Source organism: Macaca fascicularis, chromosome 12, assembly GCF_037993035.2.
Source record: "Macaca fascicularis isolate 582-1 chromosome 12, T2T-MFA8v1.1".
Classification (NCBI taxonomy): Eukaryota; Metazoa; Chordata; class Mammalia; order Primates; family Cercopithecidae; genus Macaca; species Macaca fascicularis.
Window position 1 is genome coordinate 74605597 of NC_088386.1, and position 15406 is coordinate 74621002.

The 15406-nt window shown below is 37.8% G+C and overlaps 1 protein-coding gene across 2 annotated transcripts in view; it reads right to left on the reverse strand.

Annotated features, from left to right (window-relative positions):
- The window catches only part of CCDC141 (coiled-coil domain containing 141), a 210274-nt gene that overhangs the window by 192669 nt on the left and 2199 nt on the right, over positions 1–15406 (reverse strand). For both annotated transcript variants that reach the window (XM_015432436.4, XM_074009537.1), the window contains exon 2: positions 14804–14926. In XM_015432436.4, the coding sequence (XP_015287922.3) occupies positions 14804–14926 (123 nt within the window). The remainder of the gene's footprint in view (positions 1–14803; positions 14927–15406) is intronic.

The window sequence follows — 15406 nt, forward strand, 5'->3', positions numbered from 1 at the left end:
TTTCAACTACGGGAATGCTTGGGATGGGTTTTGAGTTGGCTGTTAAAGTGAAAAACACGTCTTATGAAATTGAATTTGAGAACTTATGGTTCTTCAGAGTTTTTTGTCTACTGACAGAGTAATTAAGCTTACTTAAAAAAAAAATCAGAGAACCATCTATATAATATGAGTGATGGAGCTGAAAGGTGAGACTGCTCTTTTGCTTTCTCTGTCTTCCCACTTTACTGGCTTGACTCAGTGCCTAAAATTTGTACCAGGGAAGCCCCCCTTACTGGTTCTCTGGCATTAAAGCTGGGGCTTTAGCTTCCTCACTCTGCTGTGCACATCCTCTCATGGCACCTGTAGGACCAAGCAGCAGAAAGGGTGGGGAGAGAAAAAGCAATGTGAATTCATTCCAAGCTCTGGGACCATCGATCTTCTGGCCAGAGAGTTTTCCCCTCTCTTGGAGGGTAGGCATCTGCCTGGTTGCTCCACTTTCGCTATCACCACTGCCACTGTGGCCTGGACTGATGCAGAGACAATAGAAACACAAAAAGCAAAAAACAAAAGCAAGGGATTTTTCCCTCTCCCTCTCTGACCTTTGGATCCTCTTTCCTCTGCTCAGAACTGAAAGAGAGGGCTTTTCTGGAACTTTTTCTGTCCACATCTGGTACATATATCAGGGTGTCAATTTGTCTTTGAATTCAACCTGGGAAATACCAGAGCAAGGACAGATGAAAACACCGCTGGTTTGGTGGTATTTGGAATTCTAATCCTTTCCCCCAATCTATCTGCAGGCATTAACTCTTCATCATCCTCGTCATACATGCATTCCGCCTGGGTTTATAGCTGCGGTTAGTAGAGACAGGGTGGAGGATGTTCATTTCATCTTTTGTGGTACTAGAACCAGTAAAAAAGATGAAAATTGTAATTTCACTCAAGGACCTAAGTTTCAAATATATGGTAGCAAGGAGATGGAGTGCACAGAAAATTTGGAGAACAAGGCTAATCATACAGTCAGAAGTTTACTTTATTCTCCCGAAGAGTATTAGCTAGAGGAACTTGTCATGAGAATGATATAGTCATGCCACTTGAAATCTCTAGTGTTTTACACATTTATACATTATTATATTTATTATATATGTATATAATACATTTATACAGTATTATACATTATTACTATATCACGGACAAAGTCTATAGTTGAGAAAAGAAGCATTCTGGCTAAGGCTAATCAGGCAGGAGTCATAGTGGACTTAAAACACACAGACAAACCAAAACAAAATAAAAGAAAATCCTCTCATTCTAGGCTAAGTACAATACATATGGACAGTTGGTTCTTCACATCCACATCCACAGATTCAATAAACCACGTATAAAAATATTCAGAAAAAAATAACATAACAAAAATTAATACAAATATGAAACCAATGTGGTATAATATTTGCATAATGTTTACATTATTTTATATATTATAAGTCATCTAGAGATGATTTAAAGTATAAAGGAGGATGTGCATAGCTTATACACAAATACTATGCCATTTTATATAAGGGACTTGAGCATCAGTGAATTTTGGTATCTGCAGAGATCCTGGAACCAATCCTACATAGGTACTGAGAGACAATTTCATGTCTTTTCTAGAGTAGAAAGAACTGCTACCTTCTTGACAGAATACAAAAGTATATAATCTTACTCAGACGTATTGAAGATTGGGAGTAGGGGATGGATGGATTCTGTGTCCACTTTATCTCTGTCATTTTCATTTACATTGAACAGTCAGAGTTTTGTCCTGTCTGTCTAAATCTCAGACCTAGAGCCTTTTTGTCATACTAATAAGGACTATGGGTTCTATTTTCCATGAAAAAATTTTGTTTGTAGGCTTATATTTTAAAGGACTACCTTCTAAATAGAAAACTAATATCTGGAGACTACAGGCCTACGATTTCAAAAATGCTAGCTATGATCCTGGCCTTTCAAATAGAAATGTTTTTAGTGACAAATAACATAAAGCCCAATGAACACTGGCTTAAACTTCTGTATTTATCTATGTCACAAGTAAGAAGCCTAGGGCTCAGCATAATATTTCACAGTATGAAAAAAGCATAAATTACCAATTTAAAATTTTATTTCCCCTGTTATTGTATATTGTTTTGTTTCTAGTTAGGTTGTTCTACTAAAAACACATGTTCATTGCAGCACTATTCACAATAGCAAAGACAGGGAATCAACCTAAATGCCCATCAATGGTACACTGAATAAAGAAAATGTGGTAAACACCATGGAATACTATGCAGCAATAAAAAAGAATGAGATAATGTCCTTTGCAGGGACATAGATGGAGCTGGAGGCCATTATCCTTAGCAAACTAAAGCATTAACAGAAAACCAAATTTTGCATGTTCTCACTTGTAAATGGGAGCTATATGATGAGGACAGATGGACATGGACACATAGAGGGGAACAAGAGACATTGGGTTCTAATGGAGGGTGGATGGTGGGAGGAATGAGAGGATCAGGAAAATAACTAGTAGAGTGCTAGGCTTAATATCTGGGTGATGAAATAATCTGTACAACAAACCCCCATGACACAATCTTACCTAAATAGCAAACCTGCACATGTACCTCTGAACTTAAAAGTTTAAAAAAATGTGAAAACATGGTCAATATCAGATCAAAAGCATCTTTATATCAATATCTCTACTAGTGCTTTCATTTCCAAGGATAGTTTCCTGGAGGTGAAGTTAGTAGATCACAGAATGCATGCATTTTACATTTTCATGCTTTCCAGTTTCCAAAAGCTTGTGTCAATCCAAAGTCTCAACCAGTCTTTACTCACATTCTCACCATCATTGGATGTTATTGCTATTTTGAATTCATAATGGTATATTAGCAAATCATGGTGTATCTTTTTAATTATTGTTTCATTTCTCAGGTAATTCTGATGTTGATCTTTTTAAATGTTTACTGGAAATGTATTTCTCTTTTGTAAATTGTCCATTTTTTATTGATTTCATTTATATTTCTTATCATTATGAAGGATTATAACCATTTGACTTTCATGTAAATTGCAAATATTTTTCTCCCTATCTATTGTTTGTCCATTAAATTAGTCTATGGGTTCTGGAAAACTCATATTCATCTCCAGGGCAGCTCAAATACCACTTTTTCTGTCAAGGTTTTCCTGGAAGAACTAAATACCCTATTTTCCACAATATACCCATAATAGTTTGTGTATATATCTGTGTGCTGAATTATAACTACAACATTTTTCTATCAAGAAACTTTATCAGAATGCAAGTAAAACAGTCTAACATTATCGACATATCTTTGAATCTGTTCTCATTCATTCTTCATAAAGTAAATCTCTCATAAATTCAGAATTTTCTTTTTACTTATCGTTAGGATTATCACCCCATCTTTCTCTTTAGAGAAACTCAGTTCCACTTATCCACTGTCTTCCCATAAAAACTCTTGTTTTCCTCTGCCTGTGCCTTTTCATTTATGAGCACTGCCTTCAAAATCCCTATAGGGTGCTCCTTCTGCATTTGCACTCTGTTCCAGTTGTGGCTGTGTAACATGCCACCCCAAATTCTAGTAGCCTGAAACAAGCAACCATTTACTTTGTTCATGATTCTCAATTTGGGCAGGACTCAGTGGAGAAGGCTCATCTCTGCCCCATGCAAGTCAGCTGGGAAGCTCAACTGGGGTTGGAGAATCCACTTCCAAGGTGGCTCACTCACATGACTGGAAGTTGATTGACTGTTCGATTTCAGCCAAAGCTGTTACCTGGGAGCCTCAGTTCTCTTCTACATGGGCTTCTCTACAGTGCTGTTTGACTTCCTCACAAGGTAGGTGGGTTTCCAGAGTTACAATTCCAAGTTTCAGGAAGTAAAAGCAGCCAGTCTCTTGAGGCCTGGGCCCAGAATATGGCACAACATCATCATATTACTCTAAACAGTCACAGAGTCTCCTATTTTAAGGGAAGGGACATAGATCCCACTTCTCAGGAGGAGACATTTCAAAGAATTAATAGCCATCTTTCATCTACCATAATATTCCTGAGTACTAGGTCTTTTCAAAGCTGCCAAAAGAGTTGACAGTATTTGCTATAACCAAGCCAGGTTCTTTCTGTTCCTTGCAGAAATATGGAGGACACCTCTCTTTTTTGCCTATTCTGTGTCATTTGGCGTCCCAGCAACAAAGAAGTATGGTGTGTGCCTCATCTTTTTCACAGGCCTGTCAGCCTCTGCTAAGAAGTCCAACCTTGATGCCTGGGCCAGGACAGGGCCAAGGTCAGGAGTGTCTTTTGTAAATTTTCTTACTCTTCGGTCTCTGCCTACAAAATTCTCTCCTAGAATTCTTGCCCTTTTGGTAAATCAACTCCATCAACACTTCATTGGTTATGGTCATACTCTAAACGCCCACTCAACCTGAACTGGTAACAAATTATTTGTGATATCCAGAATATTATGTACCCTAACTCTATGTTGAGGAAGCCTATTTTAATGGATACCCTAGACTCTCTTAAATCAACATGTCTCACATCTACTTGTGAAAAACATATTTTACAGAATCGGCCAAGGCACTTTTCAAATATAAAGAATGCTATTTAAACTTTAGCCTCTTGGACCACTGTACTGCTCCCTTCTAGCCACTGGAAATGAACCAGGGAAAGAAAATATTCTATAAAGAAGCAAGGTGCCAAGCAAGGCAGGGAAAGTCACCAGGAAGTTGTGCTGCCTCATAGTTATGAGAACACTATTTTCATTTTTTAGTGGAAAAAGTTCTCCATTTTCAAAACCCTAAAAGAGAAATTAAAGCACTGACTAATTACCACCCGGCCACAATTCCGGCATTGTTCCCACGTTGTTCCAGTCACCTTCTTCAAAATGATCCATGAAAAATAAGGCAGGAACTTTACATACATAGAAGCCGAGAACACCCTCTATTTCAAACACAGATCAATTCGTGTTGGAATTTGGAAGGTGCCAATTGATCTCATTCCTTTCCCTTCAAGATTCTGAATCAACTGAGAAATAGAAGTCCAGGTGAGGGAGGGATAAGAATATATGCTGTTATTACTGGTAAAGCTAGATTGGAGGATGGGGTTGATTTGCATTTCTGCATTTTCTCCCTATAACCTATCCCATAGAACCTCCCTGTGGAGAGAGGCGGATCTGAGGCACAGATACGTAACTGGCTGCCCTAGGTGGGATTGTGGCCTGTGTCTGCCAGGTGGGGACATCTGGCCAGGTGAGCAGAAGCAGAGAGAAGAGAGCCTGCAGCCCATAGTTAAGTGGATCTGCGGAAAGAGCCCTTGAGGCTCCCCCAGTCTCACCAATAAGGTGACACAGGCCTCCCTACTTGTGTAGGAAAGAGAAAGTGAGGAGATATAAATGGAAACATCTTCCCCAACACTTCTCAGAGAAGTGTGGGTCGACAGGAGCACAGGGAAAGAGATAAATTGGCTCCTATATAAAGTAAGCATTTAGAGTAAAACACTGCTGTGACACAGATAATGTAAAACAGGTTAGTCCTCTTCTAACACTGTCTGAAAGTGTTTCATCACATTTGCAACACACATGCTATGAAATTTCCTCTAATATGCAAATATAAATAATTCAAGTCACACAGCTTTGGAATACATTCTTAAAGAATATCATCAAGAAAATGAGAAGCAACCTACAGAATGGCAGAAGATATTTGTAAATCATGTGTGTGATAAGCCATTAATATCGAAAATATATAAAGAACTTCTACAACTCAACAACAAAAAATCCAAACAACTTGCTTTAAAAGTGGATAAAGAATTTGAATAGATATTTCACCAAAAGAGATATACATTGGCTAATAAGCTCATGAAAAGATGCTCAACATCATCCACTTTAGGGAAATCCAAATTAAAACCACAATGATATATCACTTCACACCTAACAGGATGGCTACGACTTTTTTAAAAAGAAACAAACAAGAAACAACAAGTTATGGACAGGATGTGGACCAATTGGAACACATATAATGTTGGTGGGAACAAAAGTTAATGCAGTTGCTGTGGAAAATATTTTGGTGTTTCCTCAAAACGCTAAAAACAGAAATACCCAGCATGGGACCCAGCAATTTTGCTCCTATATATATATTCAAAAGAATTGAAAACAGATACTCAAACAGATACTCGTACACCAATGTTCATTGTAGCATCATTCATAAGGGCCAAAAAGTGGAAACAACTTAAGTGTCTATTGACAGATGAATGAATAAACAAAATGTACCATGTCATTACAATGGATTATTATTCATTATGCAAAAAGGAATGAAGGTCTGATCCATGCTGCAATATGGGTGAACCTTGGAAACATCATATGCTAAGTGAAATAAGTCAGGTACAAAAGGACAAATATTGTGTGATTCCATTTATATGAGGTACCTAGAAAAGACAAATTCATAGAGACAAAAAGTGGATTAGAGCTTACCAGTGGAAGTAATAATTAGAGTTATTTTTTTTACTGGGTACTGAGTTTCTGTTTGGGGTGATGAGAAAGTTTTGGAAATAGATAGTGGTGATGGTTGCAAAACACTGCGAATGTAACTAATGCCACTGAATTGTACATATAAAATGAATAAAATGGCAAATTATACGTTATGTGTATTTTACCATAATAAAAATATTTTCTAAATGCATTCTTAGTAAATATTTCACATCAACACCAGAAAACCTCGCTATCTCTTTTATGTAAGTCTTTTATAAGACTTTTAGTTTTACTAATAATATATTCTAGTTACAGTACATTCATTTCTGGCTCAGAAAATAGAAATAGGGCAAGCATTCCCTGAGTTGGAGATTCAGTCAGAACAGGATACCAGTAAATTTATGAGAGTCCAATTAGAGGTGAAATTTTCCAGAGTTTTACCACTCTAAAGGGTCATTCTTCACTGAATGCTAACTGCAACTACAGTTGCCAGTGCCCAGGAGGTTTTCCTGATTCTTACAGTCATAATTCCCCCGGACAACAGCGATGTAATGGAAAGTCAGATGTTAAGAAGAACATTCTTGGCAACTTCCCTAAGGAATTTCCAACTGTTTTTCTTCCTTTAACACTCTGCACCTCACCTGAGGATGTATGTCAATAGTAGCCACAGGCAGATCTTCTTTACCTGGTTTAAATCTACCTTTTCTGGAATCTTTCTTTTTCATTGCAAATGATTTGAATACGGTTTGGAAATCTAGATGCCTTTTGGGAATTAAAGTTTTTTCCACTTGATTATATTTTCATCACTGAAAACAGGAAAATATTTTTTCTCTGGACACTCCACTGAGATTAAGTACATCGCAGAAGGGAAAATAAGATCTCTAGGGTACAGATATTACCAACATTAGAGGCACTTATAAAAATTCTGGGTTTTCAGAATTTTTTTCTTTAGTCTATATTACTAGAGTTTGAGATAATTTTCAGTGGAAAGCAGAAAATAGCTTTTCTATTAAATTAAACATTTAATATATCAAATTACTCTGATGTACTCATTAACATAATAATTATGCCACTTTTTCTTTGAAAAGTAGCATGTACTTCCATATGTTATTGTATTTCTTCCCCAAATTTTCTTTTTAGGTGTGTGAAGGTAACCGTTATTATTATTCTAATTTCTCAGATAAAGACCCTGAGACCAGAGAGACTAAGTGTTGTGCCCAAATCAGAGTGGACTCAGCACCAAATACTACACCCTTCCAATGCCATTTTCACAGCATTCTTTATGATTAGAACAAATTGCAAGACCCTGTACATACAAAAAGGACTGGAATAAACATTAAATATTAAGTACTATTGGCTTATTGAACTACTAATGTCCTCATCCTTCAAAAGCTCACATTCAAACCAACTTGGATCTAACAATTTTCTGCTGCAGGTTAAGTCTGTGCCTATCTTGACAGCATATTAACTAGTAAATTGGTTGAATTTATGATCTATCCATTTGTGAAATGGAATTTACATTTTCATTATTTTTAAAAGTCTTTTCTCAGCAAATCTGAAATAGACTTCAGACTCCTTGATCATTGTCTTCTTTTTTAGACTCATAATATTAGATTTAGGTATATCTAGATGATGAAACTACTAGTTAAAGTTTGTTAGGGCTGAGTGGCTGGATTGAGAGTGGTGAGTAGTTGGGGGAGAATATGAAAGATGGACCTTAAGAGGTTATGGCTAGAGGTCTAGATGAAGGTAAAAGATCTTTTTGTTTGAGACCTCATTTTCTTAGATCCATGTGCAGGGAGGGAGAATGGTACATTATGGTAGGATCCACAATAAATATGAAGCTTTAATCTGTCCTCTTCCTTCATTTTAAAGATAAAAAGTCTGAAGTCCAGAAAACTTAAATGGCTAGTCCACATGTAGCCTGAATGGCATCAAAGAACAAGATGTTTAACTCTAGAACCAGTGCTTTCTAAAGAGGATAGAAATGGAAACCCCTCTTCTTTTTTTATTTCCAACTTTAATTTTAAGTTTAGGGCTAAATGTACAGGATGGGCAGGTTTGTTATATAGGTAAAGTGTGCTATGGTGGTTTGCTATACAGATCATCCCATCACCCAGGTATTAAGCCCAGCATCCATTAGCTATTATTCCTGATGCTCTCCCTCCTCCCACCTCCCACCCTCTGACAGGCACCATTGTGTGTTGCTCCCCCAACTGTGTCCATGTGGTCTCATCATTCAGCTCCTCCTTATAAGTAAGAACACATGGTATTTGGTTTTCTGTTTCTGAGTTAGTTTGCTAAGGACAATGGCCTCCAGCTCCATCTATGCCCCTGCAAAGGACATGATCTCATTCCTGTTTATGGCTGCATCATATTCCATGGTATATATGTACCACATTTTCTTTATCCAGTCTATCATTGATGGGGTTTTAAGTTGATTCCATGTCTTTGCTATCATGAATAGTATTGCAGTGAGCATGCTCATGCATATAACTTTATAACAGAATGATTTACATTCCTTTGGGTATATACCCAGTAATGGGGTTGATGGGTTGAATGGTATTTCTGCCTCTAGGTCTTTGAGGAAATGCCACACTGTCTTCCACAATTCCACAATGATTCAACTAATTTACACTCCTACCAGCATGGTAACAGCATTCCTTTTTCTCCACAACCTCACCAGCTTCTGTTATTTTTCCATTTGGTTTTGTTTTGTTTTGTGACAGAGTCTCGCTCTGTCACTCAGGCTGGAGTGCAGTGGTGTGATCTCAGCTCACTGCAAGCCCCGCCTGTCAGGTTCATGACATTCTCCTGCCTCAGCCTCCCGAGTAGCTGGGACTACAAGCACCCACCACCACGCCCAGCTAATTTTTTGTATTTTTAGTAGAGTTGGGGTTTCATCATGTTAGCCAGGATGGTCTCAATTGCCTGACCTCATGATCGGCCCGCCTTGGCCTCCCAAAGTGCTGGGATTATAGGTGTGAGTCACTGTGCCTGGCTTATTTTTTTTAGACGGAGTCTCACTCTGTCACCCAGGCTGGAGTGCAGTGGCATGATCTCAGCTCACTGCAAGCCCTGCCTCCTGGGTTCACACCATTCTCCTGTCTCAGCCTCCTGAGTAGCTGGGACTACAGGTGCCTGCCACCACGGCCGGCTAATTTTTTGTATCTTTAGTAGAGATGGGGTTTCACCGTGTTAGCCAGGATGGTCTCAATCTCTTGACCTCACAATCCACCCGCCTCGGCCTCCCAAAGTGCTAGGACTACAGGTGTGAGCCACCGCACCCAGCCACGTCTACTGTTTTTTGACATTTTAATAATAGTCATTCTGACTGGTGTGAGATGGTATCTCATTGTGGTTTTGATTTACATTTCTCTATTGATCAGTGATTTTGAGCTTTTTTTTAATGTTTGTCGGCTGTATGTATGTCTTCTTTTGAGAAGTGTCTGTTCATGTCCTTTGCCTATTATTTAATGGGGTTGGTTGTGGGGTTTTTTGGCCAAATAACCAGCTAGCACCATGATGACAAGATTAAATCTACACATAACAATACTAACCTTAAATGTAAATGGAAACACCCACTTAAAAGACACAGAATGGCAAGTGGGATAAAGAACCAAGACCCATTGGTATGCTGTCTTCAAGAGATCATCTCACATGCAAAGACTCACATAGGCTCAAAATACAGGGATGGAGGAAAATTTACCAAGCAAATAGAAAACAGAAAAATTAAGATTTGCATTCCAAGTTTCTGACAAAAGAGACTGTAAACCAACAAAGACTTAAAAAGACAAAGAAGAGCATTGCATAAAGGTAAAAAGTTCAATTCAACAAGAAGAGCTGAATATCCTAAATATATATGTACCCAATACAGGAGAACCCAGATTCATAAAGCAAGTTCTTAGAGAACTTCAAAGAGACTTAGACCCCCACACAATAATAGTGGTAGACTTTAACACCGCACCAGACTTTAACTGTGGACCTGATAGTTATATACAGAACCGTCCACACCAAAACAACAGAACATACATTATTCTCATCGCCACATGGCACTTACTTTAAAATTGATCACATAATCAGAAGTAAAAGATTCCTCAGCCAATGCAAAAGAACTGAAATCATAACAGTCTCTCAGGCAATAGTACAATCAAATTAGAATTAGAAGTTGAGATTAAGAAATTCACTCAAAATCATACAACTAAATGAAAATTGAACAATGTGCCCCAGGATGACTCTTGGTCAAATAATGAAATTAAGGCAGAAATCAAGAAGTTCTTTTTTTTTTTTTTTTTTTTAAAGACAGAGTCTTGCTCTGTGACCCAGGCTGGAGCGCAATGGCGCGATCTCAGCTTACTGCAACCTCTGCCTCCTGGGTTCAATAAATTCTCCTGCCTCAGCCTCCCAAGTGGCTGGGATTACAGTTGCACACCATTACGCCTGGCTAATTTTTGTATTTTTAGTAGAGACGAGGTTTCACCATGTTAGCCAGGCTGGTCTCAAACTCCTGACCTCAGGTGATCCACCCACCTTGGCCTGCCAAAGCGCTGGGATGACAAGCATGAACCACTGTGCCCAGCCTAATAAGTTCTTTGAAACTAATGAGAACAAAGATACAATGTACCAGAATCTCTGGGATGCAGCTAAAGCAGTATGAAAAGAGAAATTTATAGCACTAAAATGCCCTCATCAAAAAGCTAGAAAAATCTCAAGTTAACAACCTAACATCATAACTAAAAGAAAGACCCAAGAACAACAAACCACTTAAGCTGACAGAAGACAAGAAATAACCAAGATCAGAGCTGAACTGAAAGAGATAGAGACACAAAAAAACTTTCAAAAAACAATGAATCCAAAAAGCTAGTTTTTTGAAAACAATTAATACAATAGATAGGCCACTAGCAAGACTAATAAAGAAGAAAAGAGAGAAGCATCAAATAAACACAATTTGAAATGATAAGGGGGTTATTACCACTGACCCAACAGAAATACAAACAATCATCAGAGAATACTATAAACACCTCTATGCACATAAACTAGAAAATCTAGAAAAAAATGAATAAATTCCTGGACACATGCACCCTCCCAAGACTGAACCAGGAAGAAATTGAATCCTTGAATAGATCAATAATGAGTTCTGAAATTGAGGCAGTAATAAATAGCCTGCCAACCAAAAAAAGCCCAGGACCAGATGGACTTAGAGTTGACTTCTATCAGAGGTATAAAGAAGAGCTGGTACCATTCCTACTGAAACTATTCCAAAAATTGAGGAGGAGGGACTCCTAACTTGTCCTTATGCCAAAATCTGGCAGAGATACAACAAAAAAGAAAACTTCAGGCCTTGATGAACATCAATGCAAAAATCTCAACAAAATACTAGCAAACCAAATCCAGCAGCACATCAAAAAGCTTATCCACCACAATCAATAGGCTTCATTCCCCATATGCAAATCAATAAATGTGATTCATTACGTAAACAGAACTAAAGACAAAAACCACATGATAATCTCAATAGACACACAAAAGGCCTTTGATAAAATTCAACATTCCTTCATGTTAAAAACTCTGAATAAACTAGGTATTGAAGGAACATGCTTCAAAATAACAAGAGTCATATATGACAAACCCACAGCCAATATTATATTGAATGGGCAGAAGCTGGAAGCACTCCCCTTGCACACCAGTACAAGACAAGGAAGCCTATTCAACATAGTATTGGAAGTTGTGGCCAGGGCAATCAGGCAAGAGAAACAAATGAAGAACATTCAAATAGGAAGAGAGGAAGTAAAACTAGCTTTGCAGATGACATGATCCTACATCTAAAGATATAGGAAAAATCCCATCATCTCAGACCAAAAGCTTCTGAAGCTAACAAGCTACTTCAGCAAAGTCTCAGGATACAAAATTAATGTGCAAAAATCGCTGGCATTCCTATACACCAACATCAGGCAAGCCGAGAGCCAAATCACAAATGAACTCCCATTCACAACTGCCACAAAAAGAATAAAATACCTAGGAATACAACTAACAAGAAAAGTGAAGGACTTCTTTTAGGGGAACTGCAAACCACTGCTTGAAGAAATCAGAGATGACACAAACAAATAGAAGAACATTCCATGCTCATGGATAGGAAGAATCAATATCGTGAAAATGGCCATACTGCCCAAAGCAATTTATAGATTCAATACTATTCCCATTAAACTACCATTGATATTCTTCACAGTATTAGAAAAAAAACTTTTAAAATTCATATGAAACCAAAGAAGAGCCCAAATAGCCAAGGCAATCCTAAGCAAAAGAATGATGCTGGAGGCATCACTCTACCCAACCTCAAACTATACTACAGAAAAACCCTTTTCTAGCTGAGCTACGGGATGGATTTAGGTATGCACATTTGAGCACAGGGTAGAAGGCAGGAGCTGAATTGCTGCACTTAAGAAGGCATTTCCCTTCTGTAGTCCTGGATGGAGTAGGGATGAAGGGAGAAGTGAGGTAGCCTGAGAGTTCCAAACTGAGCTGAGCTCACCCACCACTACCCACAATTTATCAGTGGACTGGGAAATGCTGGCTGGGCATGAATTACTAGCGGGAACTGGGGAAAATATGTGGTTTCAAGCCCAGGTTAGCTTCAGCAGAAACAGTTGGCTGGTATATACAAAGGAGCTGGGGACACAAGAGATCATGAGAAAGCAAACTTCTGGAAATGGTCAGAAACTTCAAGTAAGTATTGTGTTTCTACAGTTCATGGAATTGGGGATTCACGACAAGTTTACACAACTTTTTGTGTAGCAGGAAGACCTTGAGTTGTTAGCCAAATCACACTAGTTTGTGACATAAGTAGAGCTAAACAATAGGTGTTTTAATTCCTGGTTCATTGATCTTCCATATCATAATGGGGTTTTCCTACATAACAAAAGACTTAATAATAACTAGGGATTTCTGCCTTTCAAGACAACTTAAATCCCAGAGTAAGGAGTTGTCAAACGGGAATAAATTCTGCATTCTAAGGGCCTTCGTCTTTGTACTAATTCTTTCTTCAACTTCTTGGTTTCATTTACTCAATTACTTTTACCACTGTTCAAGCAGAAAACCACTGTCTATATATCAGATGCAGATCAAATCTGCTTCTAAATTTAGAAAGCAAGTATGAATTTCAGCCTAGATGTAACAAAGAAAACAGTAATATTAAAGTACTAAAAATGTAGAGCATCCTAGTCTTTGCAGTCCTCTGAATCCTCATTAAACCTCTTTGAACTTCTTTGATTTTAGTGAAGATATTTCATTTGTCTATGAGGTTATTACTCACAGGGCTGGCTCCCTCAGAGGTTCCTCAGAATGGAACACCATTTAGGGTTTAATGCTGTATCTGTTCCTGTGTTGAAATTCTTTACATTTGTGTTTTGTAAATTAAGTCCAATGGGACAACAGAGCAAGTTCTGAGGGCTTGGCACCTCATCAGACATGCAGTCCTATCTCCTGGAGATAGAGTCGGCTGTCCTGTCTGCTCCTCAGCTCCACTCAGTGACTGTTGCCACCTCCTATAGCCGGAGCTGTGGCCAAGGTGAAACTTAAGAAGGGTGGGGACAAACCCAGTCCTTTGCACTGAGTCATGGGTGAGGCCATGTACCTGTGAGGGTCTGCACTCATCTTACACATGAAGGAGCTAGACATTAAGTAGTGAATAAAATACAACATGACAGGTCAAGAAAATGCCTTTCCCTGCTTTTTGAACAAAAAGCTCCAAATTTTTATTTGCCCTGGGTCTCACAAATTATGTAGCTGGCTCTGATCCTATCTGGCCTTTATCTGGCAACCTCAAACCAATGTTACTTTTAGATTTCTAACTAAATACTCTCAACATATATAAAATAGTATGTCTGGTTTTACTAAAAGTATTATTTGGTTTCAAGAACTCTTAATACTAAGCACGGAATCAGATATTTTCAATAGTCCAACAGGGGGAAAAGTCTTCTAAATTATTTTTGCCAGCAGGTATCATTAACAATAGAAATTGTGGATCTGTTTTTGTGACTTGATGGTGTAATGCATGAAATGAAAAAATGATGGAGTTTTTTTTTTCCACTGAGGCAGCCAGGAAAAAAAAAATTACTTTTTTCTCCACAGTGAAAATATTATCATTCCATATTTTCTATCACATTAGGGAAAATTTTTTTAAATCTTGTTACTTCTCTCTGATGCTGTTTGTGCATAAATAACTACTGATTTTTCCATTATCTACCTGGTACCATATTAAAGTGGCACTAGGCCAGTAACAGCAGAGGAATCAAGAAGTATAAGAAATAGTTTTTTAATTTCTCTTTAATTTTGTTTTTGCTTCACATCTTAGTATCTTACCTTGAGCTTGGCCAAAAGAAGTTCATGATCATGAAGAAGTTTTTTGGTTTCATCTTGACTGCTGCCAATTTCTAGAAGATTGGGCTGTGATTCAGCCAGTTGAAGTTGTACCCATTTGCCACACTAAAAATAAAAATTAAATTAAGTGCACTTTTAGTTCCTCTTGCTCCTTCCTCTTCACTCTTCTCATTTTTAATATATCTTTAAAATTTCCAGTTATACAGTAAACACTTTTTTCTATTTTCTATTTTGTCCATTCTTTCCATAGATATGGGGTTTACTTCAATTGAAACAGCAGATCTAATATAAATCCATGCCCTGCCTTTTATTTTTTATTCTTAGGATAAATTATTCTCTCATGGCATATAGGATTTGAGTTAAAAATTCCCAAATGAGAAAAACATATGATGGATTACATATTACTGAATATTATAAAGTTACAGAATAATTTACACAACTGTATCTTCTCTCACTCATAAAACTGAACTCAATAAAAACAGTGAAATTCTACTTGGGCAAGTAGGATGCAAATTTCACCATAGAGGAAAGTTCTTGTAAATGCAGTTTAGCTTGATAAGTGTCTTTACATTGGCCTTGCTGGTT